We start from the raw sequence: 27,216 nt of genomic DNA on the forward strand, positions 1-27,216 counted from the left end.
AAGGGATGCTCTTCAAGGAAACCAAACAATGCAGCCTATGATACTTGTATGTAGCAAAGTCCAGGAGATGAAAATTCTGACCATCTCTGGCTTTAATACTTTAAATAAAATATGTACTTATTTAATTCAGATGCTGGATGTATTTAAATGCAACAGAATCAATACAACTTAGTAATTGGGTGAGGGGTTTTAAATCTTGAGGGGTTTTAAATCTAACATGTTTTTCGTGGTCAGTGAGAGACAAGGTCAGCATCAGAATAATGTATTGAGTTAAAGGTAGTTTAATGAAGTTTTATTGTCAAAACTGGACAGGAACTGTTCCATCACATGGGACATACAAGCAAACAGATTTCAATTACCTTACATACTATTAAAAATCATAGCCATTTATCTTAGAACACATAACCCATTAGAAAATAATACTTTGGTTGCCAAAAACTGAGTCTCTCAAGCATTTCTTCTGCTGAACAGACAAGCTCAGACATGTGCAGTGAGTTTATGCTTCTGTATGTGGCACTGTAGGATGCTGAAGATGGTCCAGTGTTGCTTCAGGATCAGAGACTTTTCTTGGCTATGTGTTTCCTGGACTCTCAATGACCAATTTTTCTGTGGAGTACAGCTGGTCAATGGTAACCTGAATACCAAAATAGCAGAAAACAGGTTATAAGTTAGGCTTAAAACAAAACATCCCAAGAATTGAATAGTCCAGATATTAAGCTTTTTCATAATTACATTTTTCTTTCTATAAACATTTATTTTTGCAAATAATACATTTGTCCAGACCTTAAGAAAAATAACCAATACATAAAATACCTGCACATACGCAATCTTGAAATAATGACATTGAGGAATACCATTTAAAGTCTCAAAAATTAACATTAAAAGTTACTACAGAGAAAAAGCAAGCAGATTCTATGTTTAGAAAAATGAAAAAACTAATATACTGAAAAATAAAAATATGTATGTAGTCAGCAGATATTTCTTATGCTTTTTGAGTGGAGAGCCTAGATATAAATTGCATGTCATGGTACTATTTTCCAATTCCTTTGGAATCCTAATTTAATTTGCCTTATAAATGGTGAAAGCAATTCAAGAGTTCAGCATTAGCATTTTACACACACTGGAACTACTTCTTGTTCATGAGATGGTATTCAGAGCTCCTATATTTGTGCTTTCTAGTGCAATGACGAAATGAAATATGACAAAAATGCAGCATTGCTGCTTTGACTCCTCTTGTTCTTTGGCACTTTTTAGTCTGCCCCATAACATCAGTAAATTGTGGTTGGGTGAGCAGCTGGCAGTTGTTACACACAGCTCTTGGCTTAGCAGCTGAGAGGAAGAAGGAAAAAGTTTCATGCAAGTAGGGTAATGAAAGCAGGAGACAGTATTTATTTTTAAAAGTATGGATTTTGGAGTCTACTATTTAATATCTTAAAGTTATGCCCTTTCTTGCCCCTCCTTTTTCCTTCAGGCTTGGGTAAACAGTAGCTCTGTGTCCTTTTCACAAAAAAAAAGGTTCATACATTTAAGGGCTGAATTAGGACAAAAAAGGCTAGATGCTGAATCACACCAAGCACAGTATATTTAGTAGAATTGAATACTTTGCAAATTAAGCCAAACAGCAAGTCAGGCTCTGAAAGTAGTAAAAAATCAGGGAAATAATGTTTTTAGCATTTTCCGCTTACCATTTTTTGTGGGGAAAAAGTCCTGGCCGCTCTTGAATAAAAATTTCTCATCTATGCTCACACTCAAATAAAATGTGAATAATATTGCCTTTTAGGAAATGAACTCTTTAATCTTGATAAACAGCCTTGTCTGAAACTTGTAATACTTGTAACCTTGAAACATTTATTACAAGGGAGCATTTATGAAGGTGTTTGTAAAGGAACAGCTTCATATGAAATTTTCCTTGCCAGAAAATATTTCCTTCTTTTGGCATTCTGAGCTAAGTTACTAACAGCATATGAACAACTCTGATTATTTTTGAAGTTACTTATGAAATATGTTGCATACAGAATATTTAAAACAAAGGCCATACACAACTGTGGCATGTGTTACCAACAGAAATTTTAAGCTGTCAACAAGTGTTACTTGTCAAAGAGAACTCGCTGCTCTGGGTTATGTGGCAGGCTATACACTCTAGTTGCTGCCTTACCACAAACCATGCTGAAGTACTTAATTTTTGTATACTGTGTTTTGGAGCCCAAAGAATCTTTAATCCTTTCCCACACAGTAGAGCAAATTTAATGGGAGGCTCAGAGGGATTACAAAAATGCTGAAACCTGAATTGCATTTTTTTTTCTCCCCCAGCTGGGGAGATAGATGAGACTGAGTACGTGACTTCTCAGTCAATCATATTCAGCTGGGGCAGATGGCTTTGTAGGAGAAAGGTTCGAGCTGCTGTTTGCTGTCCCTGTGCCAACAGGTGATGTTATCTACTGCTGCGCCTCTTGACTCGAATGCAATAAAAGCACAGATTTACATGTGAGCTGCTTCCTTAGCAAACCACAGGCGTGCAGGCATTCCAGCAAGTGCAGAGCAGCCAGTGCTGAGCTGTCAGCCTTTGCTGGGCTGCTGCAGCTTGCCTGCCCTGCTGCCTCCCTTCCAGAACCTCTGCCATGGCACTGTAAGCTGAACTTTGAAATCTAAGGATTTTTTATTAAAGCCGTTAGCACTGAATTTTTAAAGTTATGATCAAGCCTTTCCCATGTGCCATAGACAAAACAAACAAAACTTCCATTTATAGCTGCTGAAAAATTCCCATCTATAAACATCTCCTGCCTCAGCAGAAGGATTGCCCCAGTATTTACACACTGACACTTATTAACCCTCCGAACCACAACAGCCTTCTTACAGTTCCTCAGCACCCTGAGTCTGAAGAAAGCACTTCAGCAGCACGCACTCACTGTGCATCATTCTCACAAATTAGAGACTTAAGTGGCTACCTATTGTGCTCTTTTTTCATTGTGCATGTTTGTAGCTTGTACACTGCATTTACTTTTCTGGTACATGGCTGGAAGCCAGTGCATAGGTCAGTGCCAGGGGAGTTTCATTGACCACAGGAAACTTTTGGGAAAACGGCTCTATGATTGGGTTAGCAACTTGGTTACCCAAAAGTTTATTTATCTCTTTAGGTAACATATTACAATTAAATTCCCCAGGAGAAAATGTGCAATAAAGAACCACTTTGTCATCAGGAGAAGACAATAAATAGAAATATAAAAGTTGTTTCTCAGCTTCTTTTGAATTATTTGATGTTTAAATTCTGCCTGTAAAACTATGTACTTTGGTTCTGACAGGTCCAGCCCTCAAAACTTGATGATTTGTCTTTGTTCAAAGATTTAGTACAAATCTATATGGCCAGCTGTTTTTTGTGAACAAGAAGACTTATTCTTGAAAACCTTACTATTGCCTTCTGTCTGAATCCAGGAGAAGGCTTAGGGCTTCAGAATGGGATTTATCAGCAGACATGAGACAACAAATGGGGAAAAAGAAATCACTGAAGAGTAAGCTCTAGCCCATCTTGTAAGCCAACCATCCTCTGGATATTAGGTATATGTGTGTTCATATGGAAACAAGTACTAGTCCTTTGTCATAGCTGGCAGGAAGCAACCATGGGAATTAGCCACCTCAAGGAATCTTTCATTGCTATTGGGAAAAAAAAAGCATGTAAGAAGAGTTTTCTCTATATAACAGAGCATCAGAGATGTGTATGGCGAGGTACAATAAGAATTAAATTGTAGAATTAAGAAGAATCATAAAAACAAAATCTATCTCCTGCAGACAATGAAAGAACATGATAATACCCTAAAAATTCAACAAATTCCTGTCAAATTGACAACTCTGAACTCTGTCCTCTCCAAAGGTGTCTGGCTGCCAAGTGTCTGTCTCTCAGGGACACCTGTGGTTGGTGAGCATGTTATGTGTGGTTTCCATGCCAAGCCATGTGACACATGTAATTGCAATGGGACGGTGCTGGCCTGGGAGTCAGCCTGAGTCCCAGGGGCTAACCTGAGTCCCAGGGGCTAACCTGAGTCCTAGGGGCTAACCTGAGTCCCAGGGGCTAACCTGAATCCTAGGGGCTAACCTGAGTCCCAGGGGCTAACCTGAATCCTAGGGGCTAACCTGAGTCCCAGGGGCTGCCTTCCCATCTTGACACAGCTGGTGGTGTAGATCCTGCAGACTCGTTGCTACTACTTGCAAAATACTACTAGATTATCATCTTCGGTTTCTGAAGGTTTGTGGAATGTCTTGTGCATTTTATCCACATGAAGATTTTACTTTGCAGCTCAGAGTTGAGGTAGAAGTGACTGCTCACATTTCTGCAGGGCTGAAAATAAGGTGACTGTGTTTTAATTTTTTTTTTTTTTTTGAATGAGTGAGTGAACTCACTCAGAGTGCATTGTTCTGCTCTGAAAATGATGATGGCATCTTTCCTTGACAGCTCTGTATAAATGTCTGTCTACTTCAATAATCCCCACATTTTTCCTCCTTCCTTAGGCTCTGCAGCACAAAGGTGGCCAGACATCTTTTTCCCACGTACTTTACAGAACTGTAATTATGCAGTGTACAACCCATGAGATCTAACAAATCCTGCTGAGCCCTGATGAAGGTACTTTTTCTCATTGTCACTGAATTACTCATCCTTATCATCCTGCCAAACTTGCCAATCTCCAATCAACTAGCTACCTGTTTATGTGAGGTCTCACTGATAAATTTCAGGGTGAGTGCCCTAAAATTACTCAGGTAAGTAGCTAGGCAGCAGCCTTTCTGCCCTCAAAAGCAAACTAACTTTTTTTTTGTCATGCCACTGTTTATTTTTGATGGCAAACAAAAGCAGGAGCAGCTTACAGGAGAGGGTGCAACACTCTCACTTTATGTAGAATCAACTTCCTGGACAGTGCAAGGCCTAAACACATAAAAGTGCCAGCACAGCACAGTAATATAAAAACACCGCAAGACAGCACTTTATTTAGGTGTCAGTTTTTATAAATTGATCTCCTAAGAGGGTCATCACAAAGTAACAATGGTTTCCTGTTTTTCTTGAAGAAATGGTGTTCATAAGTAAAGCTGATGTACAACAGTTAGCTTTACATATTCAACACATTTACATATCTAATAGCTATATAGGTTGTTACATACATGCATAAATATATGAAAAATACAAATCTCTAGGTAATAAACATAGCCATCTTCTCTCTTTTGTTACAAATTTACAGGCAAGAAATGGTTACCTTATTACAGCCAGAGATCCCATATAAACATATATATTTTCATGGTTCTTTATTATGGAGAAAAAGGAAAAAGTCCTGTGTATTCATATTTTTATACTGTACACAAACACACACACACACATATATATATATATGTATGTATGTATGTATGTATGTATGTATGTATAAAATCAGGGGTTTTTTCCTGTTGCACCTAGGAAATTGAGAGGTGTATCTCATGGGCACACTGCTGAATCTTAACAAGGAAGAAAAATCCCTGATGACACCACAGTCATATTGCATTTATGGTTGCTAATCTGGGCCTCTAACACTACATGAAGAAGTTTCATATTTTCTGGCAAGGTGACTATAAAATGCATCTCAGGTGAATGCTGACAAGAACAGAAATGTACTAGTATAAAGGTTATTTTAAGAGCTGGCAACAGTCTTATAAGTTGTTTACCTAGAGTCTTTCCTATTAGATGATGCCAACCAATTTGCAATCCTATGGCAAATTTAAGTGAAGTGGTTATTGTTCTTAAGAAGCATTACCTTTTCTCCCCCATGCCTAAAATTGGATATGCTATACACAGCACACTTTATAATAAATTTTTCATATTAACTAAGGTCAATTTAATGCTTTTTGTTTATTTTTAAATGAATAATTTATTTAAATGAGCCATTTTTGAAATTCTCTTTTACTGCAATAATAAACACACCAGTGTGATACACAGTAATTAATGCAACTCAAATGGAACCAAAACCTCCTCAGTAACTTTAGTTCCTTGCCACATCTTTGTGTTGGTATTAAATGCTGCAGCAGCAGCCTTATTTATTCTTACTCAGGAAAGAATGTTGAAAAACTGCATTTGTCTTCTTAAACACATAGGTTATTCCAGCACTTCCGAGCTGGAATCAATGTGGAAAAAAATTATTTTGGAGACATTTCCCTTATTTTAATTTATTGCATTTGTCTACACAGAATGGGAAAGGAAATGAAGGAAAGCACAGAGCTGAAAAGTTACAACTATTGTGTATTTTACTTCTGTAAGCCTGTGGTTTGCAAATGCTGTTGTCTTTGTTTCTTTGTGCCATAACACATCCTACAATCACCGCTACACGAAGCTTTTGAAAAGGCAGGAAATACTAATTTATTGCTACCATTTGTTTGGCTTTCACAAATGTGAAAGTGTGAAGTAAAGTAAGACAGGTTATAGGTGAAAATGTATCTCAAAGTTATTTCTCTTAATAATGATAAATTATGTAATTCTGTTAGAACCATATGCACTTTATCTTGAACACCTTAATTTGGCCTATCAGAAACAGGAAAATGTGTTTATTTATTCCCACCAATTTATTCTGTGGGCCTCCCTGAAGAGATACTCTTCAGTGAAAAGAGCAGAGAATCTTATCTATTCCAGCAATGATTTACACATAAAATACTGTAAGCATATACATCAGTGTGTGTTTTGTATATGGTGATCTAAAATAGGAAGGGATTTATTTCTCAGTTAAGAGAGCCCCTTTTTCTTTAAATTACACAAACATGTTACTGTCCTTATAGACAACACAGGCATGACAGACAAGGTCATTTGCTCCAAATAGCTACACTTGATGTAGCTTGAAGTAATAAGGGCCCTCAACAGAGAAAGCAAAATGGGAATCTTTCAAGCCCCTTCCAACCTGGGTTGTTCTATGATTCTATGAAAGCCAGGTGGACTTATGTGGTCCTTCAGTAAACTCACAGTTTCACTTCTCTTGTTTCCTGCAATCCAGTCAGCCTGCAGATAAAAAGGAGCGTGACAAGAAAAATGCCATCTCAAAAGCATGCAGGGCCCAACAGCAGATGACAAAGGGGAAGAATCAACCCTCTGCTATTGCAAAGGTTACCTTACAAAGATGTCAGAGAGTGAGCCACAGGAAACCAAGCAATGACTGATTTTGGGCTTAAACAGCCAGATGAAGGTTTGATACAACACACATCCAAGGAAGAAGCAGACCTGCAGTTGTAATGCTCTGACTGAGCGTGAGCTTCTCATGCTTTCAGCATCCTGGCAATCTCCAGGCTCCCACCTCTCCTCTCTCCCTATTTGTTACCTGCTAATGTTATTTCAGCATCTTGCTTTTTCTCTCCCATTTGCATAGAAAGCCTCGACCTTCGCAGAGCAGCTTAAACTCTTCAAAAAGCCAAACACAGAAGAAGCAGGTCTTCTAAAGAGTCAGTCCCACGTGGGTAAAGGGGAAAAACTTAATATAGCCTGATTTTTTTTCAATATAGCATGAAGATGAGAAAAATCACTCAGTTAAGATGCTGAGTGTGGCAAGGAACAGAATATAAAACATTAATACTTGAAAATATAGAGACAAAGACCTGGATAACATTGTGCTGAGTGTGGTATAACAGGTAGTCTAGTAATGCTGAGACATTTGGTATGTAAATACCCAGACCATTCACAGAGGACCCTATGTTTTGCAGCAACTACATAAGCAGAATTCATCAATGCCAATGTGAGTGCCTGCCTTACTTTTGTCAGTAGTATAATACAACAGCCACTGTCACAAAACACACATTCTGCACTAGGTCCACGAAAGTGCTGTAATGTTTCTGTATTGCAGATACACCAACTCCGCAATACATACAAAAACTAAATTGTCATTGTTAAAGGAAAATATTTTACTCTTCAGCATTTTCTTGGATAACTGCTTCTAAGAGACTTTTAGAATGGAACAGTGAAGAAAAAGTAGTCTTTACAGATAGGTATAAGCAATATTAAATATGCTTATTGCATAGTGTGATAAGTAACTCTGTAGCCCTAATAAACTTTCATACGGTGAACTACTGTGGTACTAAAATGAGCTGCCACACACATTATGACAACAATCATAATTTCAATACCACCTTTTACAATATTTAATGTCAGATGCCAGAAATGCAGTGTACTGAAAGAAACATATTTAGTCTTATTTCTCATGTAAACTGGGGAACTTGGCTGCTGGGGAGAGCTGCTAAACAGTTACACAAAGATGTATATGGCATGTTTTAGGTTAATGTCTTAGAAAATGACTTATCCACCTGTACCTCCCTGTCTTTTAAAAAAAATAATACCCATCACCTTCTACATTTATTCTCCCATTTCCTGAAAATACATTATTTTGTCCCAAACCACTTGAACTCAAAGAAAGCTCCAGAGCAGCAAAAGGTACATGGACTTTTTCTGGTTTTAACTGAGATCTGCTTGTCTAAATGATAATTGTTTAAAGCCTTGAAAAGCTTTGTTCTCACCACATTTTTAAGTGAAAAGTACATAAAGTAAGTGCAAGGGGAAAAGTACATAAAGTATATTCCTTGGAAAATGCTGAACTTCAGGAGGTAAGACATTTTAAGATAGCAGGTACCAAGATACCAAGGACTGAAAAGCAGGACTGGCTGGATGTAGTTCTGGCAAGATGCATACAAGAAACATGGCAGAGAATATGTTGTAGCTCACAGAGATCAAAAGCAGCGCAGAAGTGAGCAAGCCCAGAGTGGTGGAACAGCTAAAGCCATTGTTCAGTGAAGAAAATGTGCTGTGGCACATGGCAATGCTGATGGCTCCAGAAAATGCATTTGGTTTGGTAGCATGGAAAACCTTGGTCACTCCTGCTTTTGAAGCCAGTCCCTGTTCTGATCCCAGCTGGGCCTGCGCTTGTGCCCGTTCAGAGTTCATCCCTGTAGTATCTTACACAGCACAGCAGACCCCCGTGCACATCTGCTACACTTTCACTTTGATTTTTCCAAACAAGAACCTCGGTATCTGCAGTACCAAAGCATGAGGCTGCAAGTGAACACCTGCAATAATAACTCCATGAGACAAATGGATAACAAGTACACAACATGTATTATGCTTGAGGATTCTCCTGTGGGAGCTATCTCTCTCTGCAGCATCCTGCCCAATATTTTATAGAAAGTATATATAGGTAGCAGAAGTACAGATATGTATAATTACTCTCACAGCTCAGATCATTGATTACTCACTTAAACAAAAGAATTATCTGCAGCTAGCAGGAAAACTGCATCAACTAAGACATGTTGCCACTATCACCTATTACAGAAACATTAATCAAGTATCTTTCCTATCAAGTGTAATACACTGTGTACATTTGGTATGGGAATATCATATTAACTAAATGAACTTGGATTTGTTTATTTATTCTGATCTTACCCAAAACACCAAATGTATAGGGGGAAAGTTCAGGTGATTTAGAACTGTAATATTGTTTAACCTAGCAATTTAAATTTTCTGTTTTGTTAATGTCCTTTGAGCCAGAAGAATGTTTAAAAAATGCCTTTTAATCTGCAACTGAAGCTTTGGGGACATGAAAGACATAGTGACTGCTGAATTTTGGATTTGACTGGATGTCAGCCATAGTTTAATTATTTGGTGATGATGTGTCTTCCTCAGGATTCCAAACCATCCTTACCAAATTCCTGGTGCTGGTTACAGCATGGCACCAGGTACATTGCATTTTGTAAAACTGACAGGTGCTTTATTAGCATTTTGAAATAACAAGGCCTTTCGTGTTTCAGGAAAAAAAAAAAAGTCAATTCTGTAACATATACGATTTTGCGAGACATAAGAGACAGAGAAAATTCATTTTCCCCTGTCCTCCAAGAAGGTTATAACCAAGGATTAAACTTAATTTTATAGAAGGAACAATTTACTTTAAGGTTCCAATATGTCTCTTCCTCTGCACTTATGTTACCTTACATACACCTCAGATGTGATTACAGATTTTCTCTGTGTCCATTCAAATTACAAAATTAAATTTGAAAGAGCAGAAATAACAAATTGCATTTATTTTTAGAAAATACAGTTGTATTTACAAAGATAAATTTTGTATTGGATATTTTTGATTCAATCTGCATCTTTGCCCAGAAAGGAGCACCACATTGAGGCAAATACTTACATGTCAAGTCCCTACTGCAGTGTTTAGGAGATCTCTAAGTGTATCAGGACAGGAATAAATTTTTATTTTTCTGCATTAAAAAGACTTCCCTTTTTCTGACAAAATTCTTACCGATTACTAAACTAGAGTCATCTGTTCCTGACAAAATCATAAAGATGATTTCCTTGTTTATCTTACTTTCTGTGATGGAAGATATCCAAGGATTTATTTTTTCTTGCTCAGGCATCCTTCTTGCTTTACTATCTCCAAACCTCCAAGCTTCAAAGAGCATTTTTCTTTTCCTGCCCTCTTTTGGAAGAGTTCCAGTGAAAGCCATGCAAAAAACCTCATTGCCTGGACTGTCTACACTCTTTAAAAACCTGAGTAGGAAGCCAATCAGAAGAAAGGACATGAATGTTTTAGGACTGAGGATGGATTTGTTGAATTTCAGTCAGTGTTTGGGCCTGCGAGTTCCCACTTGCTATCCATTGTGCTAGGGTCACCTTGAAATCACTTCTCAGGTCCAGCTCAGTTTCTAAACCAACACCCCAGTCAAGAAACATGACTTTGATCTACTTGATTAAGCAACCTCTGCGGAGCCATAACCACAAACACAGTGAACCGCTCTGTTTCTCTTGAAGTTACTCCAGGTAAGGGCAGGTAGGCTTCTGACTTCCTACAGCCTCTCCCCTGGGGCAGGAATCGCTCTCCTTGCGTGTCAATGCCAAGGCAAACATCCCCTGCAGCACCACATCAAGCCAAGGCCAAGTCCTTGTGCTCCAACCTGGCCAAGTTGAGGTGGATGTCCGGCCATCACACTGCTCTTCAGGGGGACCGCGCACACTCGGCCAGTTCCAAACACAAATGGGTTACCTTCCCAGTGCTCCTCCACCCAGCCCTTTTTACAAACAGTAAGAAGAATTAATGAGGGAGAAAGTAATTATTTGCAAACCCTGCAGCTTTTGAGCAGGAGATAGCTGTGTTTGTGTGGATATAGGGTATAGCTTACATTAACTTGTTTAATTGCACTAAACTAAGCAGCATTTTTTTCTTTTTTTTGGCAAAGATAAATTACTGGATTTAGCACAGCTGGTAAGAGCTAATTCTGTACAAAGAGTTCTTTTCAGTAGTGTGGGTGGCAAAATACTTTCAGCAACTGGACTAATTAGTCCTTCCTCCTTTGCAATAGCACAGGACAGTTCAAAGAAGAAAAAAAAAGAGATTGTAATGGAAGATGTGGTATAAAATCACCCTATTTGCTCTTCTGGTTTTGCCAGTCCTTCCTTATTTAATGTCACAGTAAGCAGAAGCTTGCCCTAGTATTTTGCAGTGCAGATAATAATTAGGAGTGGGAGGTTAGCACTTACTCCAAACACAGTCAGGGAGCAACGTCTGTTTCCCTGCACATGTCAGAGTAGAGCATTCCTCGCTCAAAACACGCCAGCCAAACCCAAGCAGCAGAGTGACGGATGCACCGCTGAGGGCTTTCCCCTCAGCAGAGTAGGATCATTTCAGCTCCACTGCTCCTGATGTAGAGCCCACCAGCTGCAGGGCAACAACCCACTGCCCCAAACAAGCACTGACTTGAGCATACAGACACCTTCCTTTCCGTAAGAGCTGGAAAAAAGCGCTCCAGCTCTTCCACCAGCACATTCACTGATGTGCAATGCTCTGCAGCTGTCAGCAAGACACAAATCCTACCAGATAAAAACTGGGCTTGGCAAGATCCACTTGACCTTCTGAATATCAGTCAGAGAAAGGGTAAAAGGCCAGGAAGGGCACAGATGTTTGAGTTTACCTTCATTAGGCCATTTAGGAAACTGCTGGAAATTTTTTTTCTTGCTCTATTTTTGAATAATGATTCTGGAGCTGTGCTTGAGTGCGTTACAAATCTATTAAAAAAACAATTCAAATTGTTACAAGCCATTACCAATTTTCTTTTTCTCCTAACTAGTCTGAATAAAGGCGGGGTTATGAAAAACATCTGTTAGGAAAAACTGAATGTGAAGGGGAAAAACAAATTTAAAGTGAAGAGTATTTTATGAAAACAAACAAAATGACCAATTAATAAGGAAACTCTCCAGATAGCTTAAAGAAAATCCCAGCAATGAAACTACGAAAGAACAGTGTTTACCTACCTGTACCTACAGTTCCTGTCTTGTTTTTTTTTAAAATTATTTTTTTTTAATTTGCCCATTTGTTTCTGTTGGCAACAAATAAATGGAAGACAGAAGGCTTCCTATAGGTAATATTAGTCAGTCTGATGAAAAACAAGAATTAATAAAACTACTTAGAATTGCCTGCTGCTCATTTACAGTTTGAACAATCTGATAATTAGAATAATATTTTCCAATACACACTCCTCCATAGCAGTTGTTAGAAAGTCTATGGAATTTTTGGTCAATGGAAGGTTGTTGATTAATCTTAAAAAGACTGTTTAAACACATGTTGGGGGGAAGGCAGAGACAGGAGGTACTTATGGGGAATAGACTGAATCTAGGAATTTGTCAGTGAGGAATCCTGTCTGAAATAATTTCTAATACAGCACTTCCCTATTTCTGTGGCTTGACACCTTAAGTATTTCTTAATTTTCTTTCCATTTTTCTGTATAAAAACATTGGGGAAAAAAAGGAAAACTGACTCACTCTAAACAGAAAACAGTGAAGCTGCTACACACCAGCTATTATGTAAAGCAGAGATCTGTCCTTTATCTTTCAGTATTAATCATCTTAGAGTTTTAACAAAAGGAGAGCAAGACTAACTGATAAGAGATTAAAAATTATTCTTTAATGTATATAATGTATTATGTCCTTTAACATATGCATCCAAGAATTATTTTGCTCATTCTATCTCACCTTGTTTATTTTGCTATTCAAAAAGACTGTGTAAAAACCTTACATATAAGCCTGTGTACAAAAGAAACCCCCTTCTGGGAAAAAACACAGAAAAGTGAACCAGTAGATGGCATTGTGGCACTTCAAAAGACATTCCAGAAAATTCCACTTAAAAAACATGCAAGCCTAAGTGCTGTGTTTAACCACTTACTGCTTAACCAATGCAGTATTTTACTCCTGCTCAGTGCTCCTGAATGCACAACTGAATAAACAAAACTGCATGATGTAACTCTACTGTCACACTAGCCCTGAAACAAATCTTGTCTGCTCTGGTTCCCAAATCCAATTAGCTCCATATGCTAGATTTACAATCCCAGTCTTGAAAAGATGATCCTTATTTGATGATTAATGTCCCATGAGCCATGCCCATCATAGATATACAAGAATAGATGTGATAGTGGAAAAAATATTTACTAAAATGGAATCATATACAAGGATTTACAATCAATGCAGATAATAGTATTTCCTGACATACAGCAATTTCTGTGTATTAGATACCCATTAAAAGTAAATTTCTTAAGTATTTTCTGAATATTCCCACTTTGTTTCAATTAAGCTGCTGATATGCCCTCACAGCTAGAGATTAGAAGACTGTAGCAACCCACCAGTTTCTTGTGCAACACAGCAGTTCTCTACTGCTCAAACCACACAAATTTGAAATAATTTTGCAGAACTCAACATACAGAAGACCTTGTGAGTTTAAGAATTATATTCCATACACAGGCATTATTATTTAAACTAATTTAACTTATTTAAACTAAAGCTAGACTTGCAATTATCAGTACTTTATCTGCAGGCTACTTTATAGATAAACCTTCTTTACCTTGATCATCTCTGAACAGGGGGTTGGAGCAGAGATTTCTTTATTCAAGTTCTAAAAATCCTCATATTAGAAGGAAAAATTTTCAGGATAGTGTAAATAAATCTGACTACCTTAAGGACTCTAATTAAATTCAACAGCACACTCTAAGTGTCCAGTTGTATATAGTCCTTTTTTGTTTTTTTCATGCCACTTCTAGAGTAAACTAAAGCAGTTTAGTTTTCCTGATGGAAAAAAATTCAACTTTAGGTCTCCACTGCTTGATAGCATAGTACTTGGATTAAGAAACAAAGAAGCAACTAAAACTTCATCCACAAATTAATAGATCAAATATTTTTGCAAATTTAATATCTACAAAATAGTGTCTTCACTTGAGGAATGATGGGGTTTATATGTGAAAATTCCCTTTTCCAATTATAAATTAAAAACAGAAGGATTCAAGAGAAATGTTTCTTTCATCCCCTATGAAGTTACAAGCATTACTGTGAATGTTTAGGTATTAAAAATGGATGTCTCTTTTTTGGTGGTCAGGTTGGGCTGGAGCACCCAGGAGAAGAGTGAAAACAGTTCCTTCCTCTTATTGTCACTTCTTTAAACATGATCCCATCCTTAGAGGTAGATGACAAGTGTCACAAGCCCAAAACCATTCCAAAGAGAATAGAATGGTGTAGCGGGGAGAACATAAGCACTGAGAACTGGATCAATTTAAGGATCCACCTTTTTGATTATTTTGCGCCCACCATAATCCATAAGCAGTTCTTCAGGGAAAGGGAGCATGAATATGACACACATACATACATATCTCTGCTGAAATGCCTCCTCTGCTTCCAGTGACAACAACTTTTTGGCAACTTCATGGCCATAACACCATTTTAACAGACGTGATTATTTTTGTATAATCCCCATTTGAGCTCATTCACCTGCTGGCCTCCCCAGCATGCTGGGGCATGTGGAAATGAGTTCTACTTTTCAACTCTCAAGCTTCATGGCTGATCATTTTGCTATGACCTTGTAAAATGTTCAAAAGAGTAAAGAAAATGTCACTCCTATTTTCCTCAGAAGTGTTTTTCTTCTGTGGGAGTTTTCAAGTGGTATATTCCTTATACTATGGTACCAGGAAGGAGGGTAACTCAGAGAAAGTACTCAGCCAGCTAACATCCATGTGGTCAGGAGCAGATGAAACAGGACAACAACAGAGATACCATTTCTGAACGGACTGGAAGCACACCATAACCTCCTGCAATCCATTTGACAGCAGAAGAAGAATAAGGAGACCTGACTGAAAGCTCTTACTACTGTTGAAGCGGAGTCATTCAGAGTGCCCAACTGACCACACTCTGGGTCACAAAGTCCACTATATTGGAGTGGACCATTGGAATAAATACAGTGTAACCTTGTGTGGAGACCTCCAAAGTGTGGTGGCTTACAGGCAAAGAAAAGCATCCTTCATCATCTTATTTATGATGTGTATTTGGTCTTGTATCCTGTGAGCCTCGGTGGTGGGGTATGGATGCTAACTGTGAAACAGAGAAGCACAGTGCCTGTGAAAATTACAGGCCGCATGGCTTTCTCAGTCTTGCCTGAGAAAGTGGCCTGGGAAATTACGAGGAGGATTTAAAACAATCCTCAGAGACAGAAAACAGCCTTGCAGGTGCTGTTTGTCTGTTCCTTGTTTTCTTTGCAGGAGAAGGTTGAGGGGTGGTGTGCCCCACTGACCAATGATGGTGATGTAGTAGTTTACTAACCAATAAGAGTTTCTTTTCTGTACTCTTCAAGTATCGGTCTATAAAAAAGACCTGAAGTAATAAACTGAGAGAAAATTCTCCTGATCGACTCCATAGAGAGTCTGTGTCGTTCTTCTCGCCATTCCTAATAGAACGACAGTGGGGACTGACACAGAACCAGCAAGAGAAGGATATGGGGTCATCCCACAGTTTTGCCTTCTGGGAAACCTACCTTCAACTTAAAATTGTTACAGGCGCCTCTTGTCTGCATTGAACTGTGATTTTCATGGGACACCACTTACATGTCAGAGAGAAAAACAACTTGGTCATTTTCTTGTGTTCATCAGCTACCCTCTGCTATCATGAGAATCTTTGATGAGGAAAGCAGCCTGACCAAGGCTTCCACTTTTTGTGGAAAGATTTCCTTGTAGCTGAATGCACAGAATCCAGTTTCCTTCCAAACCCATCCAAGTGTTTGAACTTTTTGTCCTCTGACATACTCATAAATATTGGTTCTTCTCATGCAGCCAGTGCTTCAACATAATCAGAGCTGGAGCATATATGCAAAAGGATTCGTAATCTCATCATGCCAGGTGGTATTTTCTCAACCCATTCAGTGGCTCCTGATGCTGTGCTCAGCCACATCTAAACAAATCATGATTTATCCTGTACCTGTTTATTTTAGAGAATGGCAAATACAGCTAATCCCAAAGACAAGAGATTTTTTGAAGATGACTATTGTTTCAAAAGTCCATGTTATAAACAAGTGGTACAAATTCTGAAACTTTAAAATGAGCTTGGTGCTGATTCACCAGAGCAGAGGCCACTGTTTAACCCAGCAGGAGTTAATGGGAATTTTCTCAGATACTAAAGAAATAGTGACAACTGTGGTTGTGTCACAGGCTTTCATTGCTCTTCCAGACCAAAATTATAGTTAGAAAAAAACTCAAGCAAGCCTGCTCTTACTTGCATAAGGAAGATCTGTGCTAGACCTCCTGCTAACATAATCTCTGACGTGTTTCACTGCTTGTAGGACTGGTAACTATTTGTGAAAGAGCAACTTTCTAAGCCATGCAAACACATACAGCCATGGAGCATCTGGACCAGGCAGGGAACTCAGGCTTACCATTCCCTCAGGCTGGAGGCATCCCAATTACAACATCTGTCCAGAAGGAGAAACAGATGGCCAACTTCTCCACATTTTTCTGCCTGCCTGACCTGATGTCCTTTATACCAGGCACTTGGGCAGATAAATAATAATAAATAAAATTAATAAGGCTAATTAAACCCCCTGGGTAAATTAAAGAGTTAATGATGTGACAGTACTTCTCAGTCCTAAATTTTGGGCTAAATCACTGGGGCTCTCTATGCATTCACTAAAAAAATTAGACTGACAGAAAAAGTATCATCCTCAAGATACTACATTTGCTAATTTACTGTACAATTGCAGGGTTAATTGACAACGTCTTGCCAGTTCCGAAACCAGTTTGACAGATTTTTCCAGGCACTCCAACACTGCCTACAGCAAGTCTATGTGATGTACATTAATACCTACTGCTCACAAGTAAAAGAAAAAGCTCTCAACTCAGCAAGAATTGTGTTTCTTAAAAAAAAAATTAGAACATCTTACTAACTGGTGCTTAGATTTTTCTGTACAAATCAGCATTTACAGACTAGTATTTCTCACTTTGTTTCAAGATCACAATCCAATCAATAATTACATTAAAATACACCAGCAAGGAAAAAATACGAAGAAGAGCTAGCCAATTAGGAATTTCTTTAAGCTGCAAGCATGCGAATCATATTGAACTAATAAATTAAAATTTTAAATCTTGATTTTTGAGCTTTCTTCCCTCCATAAACTCAATCTTTAACTGCACTGTTAGTTATAGAGAAATTCTTCTAACAGACGTTTAAACCATTTTTCTAAACCTGGTAGGATTTTATGGTTATATTGTCTGCATTTGTGCTGGTAGTAACTTCAGAAGCTGCCACCTCACTTTTACAGCAGAATAAAGATATTATGTTCTCACAAGTTCCTACGGACACCTGGCAACCACGTACAAAGAAACACCCAATTAATGGCTTCTCTGGAAGAAAAGCTACAGCTTGAGTGCAAATCTTTCTGTTTACCCACCAGAGAATCAATTCAGGAGAGGGGAGTTGTAAATGTTTCAACTGCAGGGTAAGCATACACAAGATATTTTAAGTGATGAGGTAACCACAGTGATGAAGCCATGGGGCTCAGCAATGTAGAAAAGGCAATTTCCTAAATTCACATGTCCACAAACTGTCATTTCAAAGTTCAGACAGGACAGACCAGCAAGCTACCATGAAATAAGGAAAGGGATATTCAGTCTCTGACAACTCCCTGGTGATCCTTGCCCTTGCTTTAGCTACAGACCTCACCACCCACCATTCTTTACTGGCCCTCACGTCCAGTCTTAGTTTAAACTACTTTTTAATGAACACAGGGCAAAAGTTACTCAACATGATGGCTGCAAACTGAGGTCACTTCTTCCCTGCAAACTCACACTGGAGCTTGCCCCAGGGAGAGACAGATACCTGCCCATCTCTCTCTAGTTTAGATACAAACCCTCTAGCACCTGCCACAGGAGCTTGTATCTCACGCTGTTACTTTGTGCCAGTTGATGTTAAGGAACACAAATTCAATTTCTTTCAGTCACAGAGGGAAATGTTGAATTGTTAAACGATATTGTAAGGGAAGGACTAAAAATTGCCCTAATTACTACAGCCTGCTTGAGTCAATATGCAAGCGTTACAAAGCTTCCCATGCAAACTAAAGAAGTTAATTTTAGAAGTAAGAATGATATAAGCACTGTGCTTTCATCAAAAAAAGCTTATCCTCTGAACTTTTAATTACACAAATGCTTATGTATTAAACATTTTAGGGAGGAAGTTTCTCAGGAAATACAGTGATAACACATGTATAATTTTCTGTGGCTCAAATGGTAACATAATTTCTTCTTAGGACCCTCCTTCCCTCCAGCCAGCTGAACTCTCATGCCCTAATTCCACAGTGATTCCAGGTTTCCTTTAATTTAGGAAGGTTATGAAGCACCACAGAATAACTCCTTAAGTTGTGGTCTAGTTGAAATGAGCACAGAGAAGAGGTAAGCATAGTCAGGTCACTCTGAATCAGACTGCAAACCTGAGGTTTTTGAGAATGTGCCTGTAAGGTGAAAGTCAGTCAAATGCCACAGAATAAAATGATGGCACTCAACAGCATCCAGTGTTCCACTGGCAGCCACTAATTCTGGTAAGGGAACTAGGGGAAGAGAAGCTATTTCCTGATGTGCCAGCAAATCCTCACTTACTGGTCTGTTCAGAAACATCCCCTGAGAAGACCAAATACAAACATGAGTAAGGCCACACCTAATGTAAAGAAACAAATCAAAACTAAAACCAACACTAGCCAATGTCAGACAAGAAAAATACATCGTTGGGAGGGTAAAAAGGTACAGGCAAAATTTTGCAATAATTAGAAATTATCCATTATGTTCATAAGAGGGATGAACATAGCTTTCCACCTTATTCCAAACACAGTAAAGCTCTTTGAAGGCAGATACCAATTACTGCTAAGTTAAATTATGGGAAAGAAAATACTACATGTGAGTGCCCAGAATTTTAACACATTGTTTTACATCCAAAAAGGGCCACCTCTACACTATTAAATGCTGAGAACATCAATTTTTACTGAACATGTTTTGCTTCTGCTTTAAAAATGTAAGAAAGAAATAAGTGCCTGGCATAGAGAATTGGTCTCCTTTTGCCAATAATGCTAGTCAATATTAGCATGTAAGTTTTTAATGATTCACTACACTGTTTGATTATCCACTCCCAAAACCCACCTTAATTAGCGGAAATATTGATTTTACAATGTTCAGTCCTACAAGCTTAAGAAATATGAGCTGATAAACCTAGTCCTGAATAACAAAAAATTAAACTGATAAAGTAATAAAATTGCAACAAAGGGAAAATGTCCTCCTGGACCTAAATGGAGTTACAGTAGATAACATTTTAAAATTTTAGTCTGAATACTGCTGAGGCAATAATTTATGGAATGCTGCCTTGCCAAGCAAGTCACCAAGAGCTCCTTGAGAGGATGTGATTGTACTGTTGCCACAACACACTGTCTGGTTCAAAATATTCTCCCCAAAGTATAATAGAGTCATAGCACAAAGCAAATGGTGCCAAAGGTCTAGCTGACAAGTTTTCCTATCAAGGAGAAAAACAAGCTGGTCCAAATTTATTTTTTTAAAAAAGAATGGCAGAAAGTTAGTGCTTTTTCATTCAGTGTACAAAAAAAATGTTTCCAGACTTCTATCTCATAAAAATTAAAATTCTCCTTTTCTTTTGTAAGAATAGAAAATTCTGAGCATCTTTTCCATCTTAGAAACCATAGTTCAGCTACAGTCAATGGACATATGTTTAACATTAAGAGATATGCTCTTAAGTCTGAAGGGACAAGCGTAATATGTCAACGTTACCGTCTGTTTTAAAGCAGACATAACATTGCCAGTAATACCTCAGATCAAGCTGTAACTATTTAAGCTGTAGAGCCTTCACTTCTTTTAAATTCTGTATTTGCACAAGCATTTTTGAAATAAAATGTTACCAGCCTTCTATGATAACAGACTAAGCATTCTCATTAAGTGCCCCAAATGATCACTTACGGGAAGACTCCTTCCCTGCTTAAGTTCTAGTAAAAGAAGGACACACATTCAACTATCCCTTTTCCTCATTTCTAAAAAGGACCAACCTACATCACCAGCACTCATAGAAAAGGAAAGAGCAAACAGTTTTAGGTAAAAAAAAAATACATTTTAATCCATTTTTCTTTGAGAGCAAGTGTATCTTTCAGAAATGGTAAAAAGCATGTCTTAGCTGTAAGTCAGTCCTTATGTAAAGAACTAATGCAAATAACTAAATCCTGGCTAATATTTAACAGTTGCTGCCTTATGGAAACAGTGAGGTCTGCAAGGACGGTGGCAGAATGATTAAATGGTAAACCACTATGTCAGCTGTTGAAGAGATTAAAAACCAACAGCCTGTGTAACAGTAACAACAAAAAAGATCAACAGGACAACAGCAAGCGGTGGCATCAGCATTACCAGAAACGTGTGTAAAAGAGACTTCAGTTACTATTTCAGCATCAAAGACACTACCTAAAATTCTCAAGTGACTCAAGACGTGGAAGGCAGTGAGACCTACTGAATTGCAGCCCATTTGACAAACCATTCTTGTCTAAACAACAGTTTGGGAACTATTTTTTCCCCCTCTTTTCCTTTCAGGGAGATTTCTGGAACTGCTGGCGTTAGCGGCTGAGGATTGCCGGAGCACAACCCCTCCCTGCTGCTGGAGAGGAGCAGCCCTGGGACCTGAGCCCCTGCAGGGAGGGAGCCCTGCAGAGCAGCTCCACACCTGCTGCTCCCGAAAATAAGGGTTATCAGGTGGTGCTGCGGGGGCACTGACATGTCCATAAGGTCTGCTATGAGTCATATACACAGTGCAACACAGCCAGGGCTCTGAAATGCTACTTCAGGCAGAGCGAACACTGACACATTTCCTTCCCACTTGCAAGAACCAAGACTTCAGCCCATGACTCCTTCTCCAGAAAAATGCATCCTAAGCACTGTCAAAAAACAGATAGTGGGGCAAGCTGTGGAAAGAATTAAAACCCTCCTATAATGGCGTATATGCAAGAGATGGCTAAAGGTTTTCCTGTGGCTGCCCACTCCCTTTCAGTTACATCAGAACAACTGTTCCTAGTTCAATGCAAAAGGTAAACTGGGGGCACTGCCAATGTAAGCACAATCCTAAAAGACATTTAATGAAGAGATGTATGGACTGTCAGCATCAGTAATGAGCTGACACATGGTGCCTCTCCCTGTTGTCAACAACAGACTAACTGTGAGAAAGGCAGCCGGAGGGCAGCCAGTTTTGGGAACTTCTGAGTGATGGCTCTAGGCTAGACCAAGTACACAACTACAGTCACTCCCAGCTTCCAACAGTTTAGAAGTTTCCCTTCTGTTTTAGCTTTAGGTGTGCTTTTGTTTTCCTTACATTGATTTTATTGAGAAGATTACTGATGAAAACCAGATGTATCAGAACTTCCTTCTGCATATAAATGGTACCTTCAAAAGTCATCTAGGACCCAGCAAATGAGTCCTTAAGGCTCCTAATAAAAGTCATAAATGCAGCATGCTGCTTGTACTGATCTTTAGCTCCTTAACAGAAAAAACTTATGTTCCTTAATTAGTAGAATTTATTGAGAATTTAATGCACAGGACAGGCAGATGCATGGACTTAATTAATAAGCAACGAATGCAAACAGAAATAAAATATTATCTACTTAAAAATAATTAGGTAAATAGATTCCTATAGAGAAAGCAGTTTCCAGGTCATAATCCATACAATTGCAACAACTGAAATAGAACAGGTACTGATTTATACATGTTACTACAGCTCTCAATTCTAACTTTTTTTAGTGTTTTGTACTAGACATTTAGTAGTGTTTTCAGCACTGCAAACTTCTTGTTAAATCAGTAATTTGGAAAACACACATTCAGTTCTGTGACACCACATTTCACCACAGGTAGTTCAAAACATTTTTCTGGATCTGTTTAACTTCACAAGTTTGATGTGATGCAATGCAACGAGACCAAGTTTTTAAACCCCTATCTGGTTAAACTTTCTGGTAGAGGATTTGCGTACTTGCATGTAAACAAAAAACGGGCTTTCAGACATTAGACCCACTTGGAATTGAGAAGAATGTTGTCAGCACTCACAAGGTACTTTTAGTTCCGGCCAGTAAGATCCATGCTGCTGTCTCTGAGTCAGGATATGCAAAGTAAACCGATAAAATTTTAGAAAGTGACTCAGAGGACCAAGCACTGCATAAATGAAGGTGAAATGTTACTATTTTGTCTAAAATATTCTTCACCAATTATAACTTCTGTAATTTTTTTCTGTTGACACAAGTTCCTGATCCAAAAAGAACAAGGTTGGTAATTGATTTATGACTGAACAATTGAAGACTTCCCAAATTTTGAAAACTTCCAGTAACTGCAGAAGATGAGGTTGTGGATGAATAATGCCAGAGGCCGCGCCTCTGTGAGGCAACTATACACTTCACCAATTTCTCCCAATTGATGAAACTCTTAAGGATGATATATTGTGGAAAGGAAATATGGAAATGACTGCATTTTTTCCTAGAAATCCATTGCCCCTCCAAGCAGGCATTGTTCCATATGGTATTATTACAGGTGAGCAGGTAGATATCTAATGACTAGATTTTCTTGCAAGCTTAAGGTCTTAAGCATGAGACTGACGGTTCAAAATCACAACTACAAACCAAGTGGAACTACTGCCATCATTTGTTATAAAAAAAAAATAAATTTCTCTCAGTTGTAATACATTGATACAACCTTACAGCAGTTCCTCAGGTTATGTGAGACAAAAAAAGTGAATACATTTCACAGTGTTACTTTTCCCACAGTCTTTGATACATGGACCCATGTCAGGAATGTAACCAACAGGAGGTAGAAGAAACTGCTGCCTTGGCTAGTTCTTGTTCTTTTGCAGTGAGTGCCAATTCACTGCATGGCTCAAGCAGCTCAAATGGATTCCCTGTTGTTATTCTTTGTGTGTCATGAAAAATACGCTAGAGGACAAGGATGTCTGAAGTGTTCTATTGCTCCTGGTCTACAAATTCACTTTATGCTTTGCTGTTATCCAGCATGAATTCAAATTACAATAAAGTGGACATAAGTTACTCATTCATAAAATTCAAAACTGACAAATTCAAACATTTATTAAAGGTGTGGAAGTTAAAGAAAAAACACAAGTATACAAGAATCTCCATGGAGATATCAAGGATACCTCACCTTTTCCTTTCCTGACAAGGCAGGTGTCCTCCCTTCCTGACAAACTACTTTAATTTTCACAGGTTCATGACTGGGAACTCAACTCATCCACTCATTCCACCTCAGTGCAATGAATGGCATCCAATCTGTCTCTCCTCAGCAAAGCATAACTTAATATATTAACTTGTAACTTCTACATTGTGTGTCAAATGCGTGATAAATGTTGGTGCCCTGAAACCTAGGAGTATTTTATTATGCAAAACTAAAAAAAAATTCACCCAGCAAAATACTAGTGTCTCATGCCAAATACATTAAGAATAATGACATACTGATAAATACACTCATCTTTTCACCTTTGTAAAGGAAATGCAGGGGTTCTGACTCCAGGAGGTTCCCTCACCTTACTGACCTTCAATGGTCATGATGCTGTGGCAGTAGAGTGCAGATATTTGTACAGGCTTTCTTCTCCCCACATTAACTAAGATACAAAATAGAATCACCAAGCTATTTCTTGTATATGTTCATTAATTGAGTAACTTAAACCAGGTTACATTTAATAGATGACTTTTAACACATAGCTCAATAAGTTGTTTTCCTGCTGTGTTTTCTGAGACAGCATAAAGTGGCCTTGAGATAAATAAAAAAAATCCCACTAACACAGCAAAGCAGTATGATACAGAGTCATGCAGCATATCTGATATAAGAATTCCATATGGAAGAAAGATCAAGGACAACCAAGCAACTTTATTTTATTATATAAAAATAAAATTCACAAGTTAGAGCAGAACTTGGGCAGTTCTAAATTGACGCTTTCTGCAGCAGAAACATTGCCTAAGCTTTTTTAGAACTTGCTTGCATGCCAGAGCAAATATTTTCATTTCACTGACCTTGCTAGGCAACTCCCCAACATTAAGTGTATGGTAAAACAACTCTACAGTAATATCAAGCCTGGAATATTTATTAAAAATATTTGCAACCCATGAAAACAAACTCTTAATTCCATACATATTCAAACCATGAACTCCATTCTGTGTATTAAATAGCACAGCAGAATCTAATGTAAAACAGGTTCTCATGTAGGAGAAGGGGAGGTGGTGGTGAGTGGGTGATCTTCTCTACATTATTACTAAGCTTTGACCCTTTGAGCCATCACTGACTAAAATTAGCACACTTGATTTCCAACTTTTTGGATGCACACTGTACTATGTTTCACTGCTCTACAGTAGAATTAGCAACAGGATTTACAAGCACTGTAAAGTATTTTCTTATAAGGACAAAAAGGGCATATTAGGACATAAGTTGTAATTCTGTCTGTACTTTTCTCTCTGATATACCTAACATTGTGCAGGCCTAAATGACTGCATCTTTCCATGTGCACCATCTAAAACCAGGATATATGTCTACCTACCACTGTAGCCTCTAAATAATAGAATTGCTAGTGTGGAGGAAGATCTGTTGTTGTGGTCTTATGTAGGACAGCTTATATAATAATACCATTATATTCCCAGGTCTCACTACTTTGGAATAACTACTCAACAATAGCAAGTATCCTTGCATAAGTTACGATTCTTTCAGATCCATGGAGAACACATCCCCTTCTTCTCTGACTGTCTGGCTGACCCTGTTCTGTTAAGTAAAAGGAATTGGGAACTTTTTGTATGACTGAATCCAGAATTATTATCATCCAGTTTCACAAGATAGATGAATATGCTAAATGGTATTTATTTAAGCAAGAAATACCTTTCTGAAATGAATTGCATTTATGACTGCTGTTGCCTTAGTTTTTTGGCAATGAATTTCACCCCTTCTAGAGAGGTATGTAGATGAAATAGGAGGATTTCTACCATATACAAACCTAGAAGCAACATTTATTAGCATGACAGTGGAAGACAGAGTAAAGCATGTCCTTTTGGATGCCAATTTGTACGATTTTTGGTGCTGAGCCTTTCTTTCTTACACAACGTTAACAGCAAAATGGCTATTACTATCTTCAAGTTTAAAGCCTGGTTCTTACAAACACAGGAAGTTTGTTTATGTGGATTGTTATTTACTGAGCCCTGATCCACAGTCTCAGTTGCCATCTCAGCAAAATTGCTGTGAATTTCATTCTTGTTCTTGAAAGAATCACACAAGAAATACATGCAGACAGACCAGCCTCTGAACACTTGATACCTCTGACCAAGAAGTATACGTAATGTCTTAAAACTTCAAAAGAAGAAATATTCAAGTCAGAAAGATCAAGTACTTTACCTTTTAAAAAATGATCCAGTGGAGTTTGTGGTCACCTTATTTGACAAGCTTCTCCAAAAACCTCTAAAACTACTAACCAAGCAACCAGTCCCCACAGATGCCCATTCCCTGCTTTGTTTTTCACCTTCTTTTATGACAGGATCCAACTATCAGTTCATAAATCCTGTAAATGCTTTTCATAGTGGTTTTTACTGCCCTTTGAACTGAAACTGTCTGGGAGGAGAAGGGAATTCACTACTGTACTTTCCTATCAGCCAATTTTTGCACACATCTGTATGTAAAGCACAGAGATATCTTGTCCATTTTTGTGTTTCACAGCAGAAATTAGAAACTGAGTAATAGCTTGGAATTGATCAGGTGAGCTTTGGAAAATGAGGACTCAGTGATACAGGTTGAATCAGATGTAGAATATGCAGACCTTCATATTGTATTCACAGCTGTACACTAGCAGAAGGTATTTAGAAAGATGAGACTAGAATAATGGGAGTAGAAAAATGTACTGATATAATATCTTTATCATTACCAGAAGGAAATACTGCGAACTGTGATATTGTATCTGGTCCATCTGATGATACTGACTACTTCATCTTTAAGAAGCAATTTTCTGGGGTGAATGGGGAAAGAAATAAGTTGGTTGGCTTTTTTTTTTTCACCATTTCTATGTCACTTGAAATATTATGCAAATACTCACTGGAAATTTCCCCCTTAATTATGTAACTATCCACTTGTGAACTGTGAAAAATTAGAAACATGCATAGAAAAACTGGCAAACATGTTACTCAAAGTGGTACAGAGAATCACAGATTACCTAAAAGCAGGATGTTATCAGCTATCATTGCTTATGTTCTTGCTTATACATCTCTCCAGCTGTGATTAAGACACTGAGTTTCCTAGAATCCAAGCAGCTTCAGAAAGCTAGATAATTGCTACAGGCATGGTAACCAGTGTGCTCAGTCCTTTAAAACTCCAGCTAAAGAGTTGATAGATGCACATACAACATACTGTGCTGAACAGAGAGTGACATTCACAGAGCTGGGAGTTCAACCCTATCCCCGAAGAAGGTTGACAAGTCCTGGGAGCTTACTGACCCACCCTGCATCCTTAGTTTTGACAATATGTGCTGCTGGGTGTATGAGATGAGTCATGCCTGAACCCCTTGGAAGTGCTATGGACTTAAAAAGATGAGTTCTCAACATCTGCTCCTCCACAGCTTAGCCCTAGAGTGTTTACAGTGGGAGTCGGGTGTAGAATTGGCTGCTTTTCTCATTTTGAGAAACCATAAAATGTATACACTACTAGAGAAAAGAAATAATAAACTATTGATTTACAAGTGGACCAACGTCTAAAACTTTCACTTGTGAACAGTGAAAAGCAGATCCTGAGGAGGAGGTAGTAGAGAGGCAGATACTTGGCAAATTGACAATGGAATCAATATAAAAATACAAGTACCATTTTAAACTCTTCACTTACAATGTGAATCTCTTATCCACAACAAATCTA

General features: G+C 38.2%; 1 protein-coding gene across 2 annotated transcripts in view; it reads right to left on the bottom strand.

Annotated features, from left to right (window-relative positions):
* Positions 1-265: 265 nt before the first annotated feature.
* LYRM4 (LYR motif containing 4) overlaps positions 266-27,216 on the bottom strand; it is an 85,658-nt gene continuing 58,707 nt past the window's right edge. For both annotated transcript variants that reach the window (XM_086900930.1, XM_086900936.1), the window contains exon 3: positions 266-634. In XM_086900930.1, coding sequence (XP_086757056.1) covers positions 572-634 — 63 coding nt within the window. In that variant the 3' untranslated portion in view covers positions 266-571. The remainder of the gene's footprint in view (positions 635-27,216) is intronic.

Source organism: Cyanistes caeruleus, chromosome 1, assembly GCF_971803275.1.
Source record: "Cyanistes caeruleus chromosome 1, bCyaCae1.hap1.1, whole genome shotgun sequence".
Lineage (NCBI taxonomy): Eukaryota > Metazoa > Chordata > Aves > Passeriformes > Paridae > Cyanistes > Cyanistes caeruleus.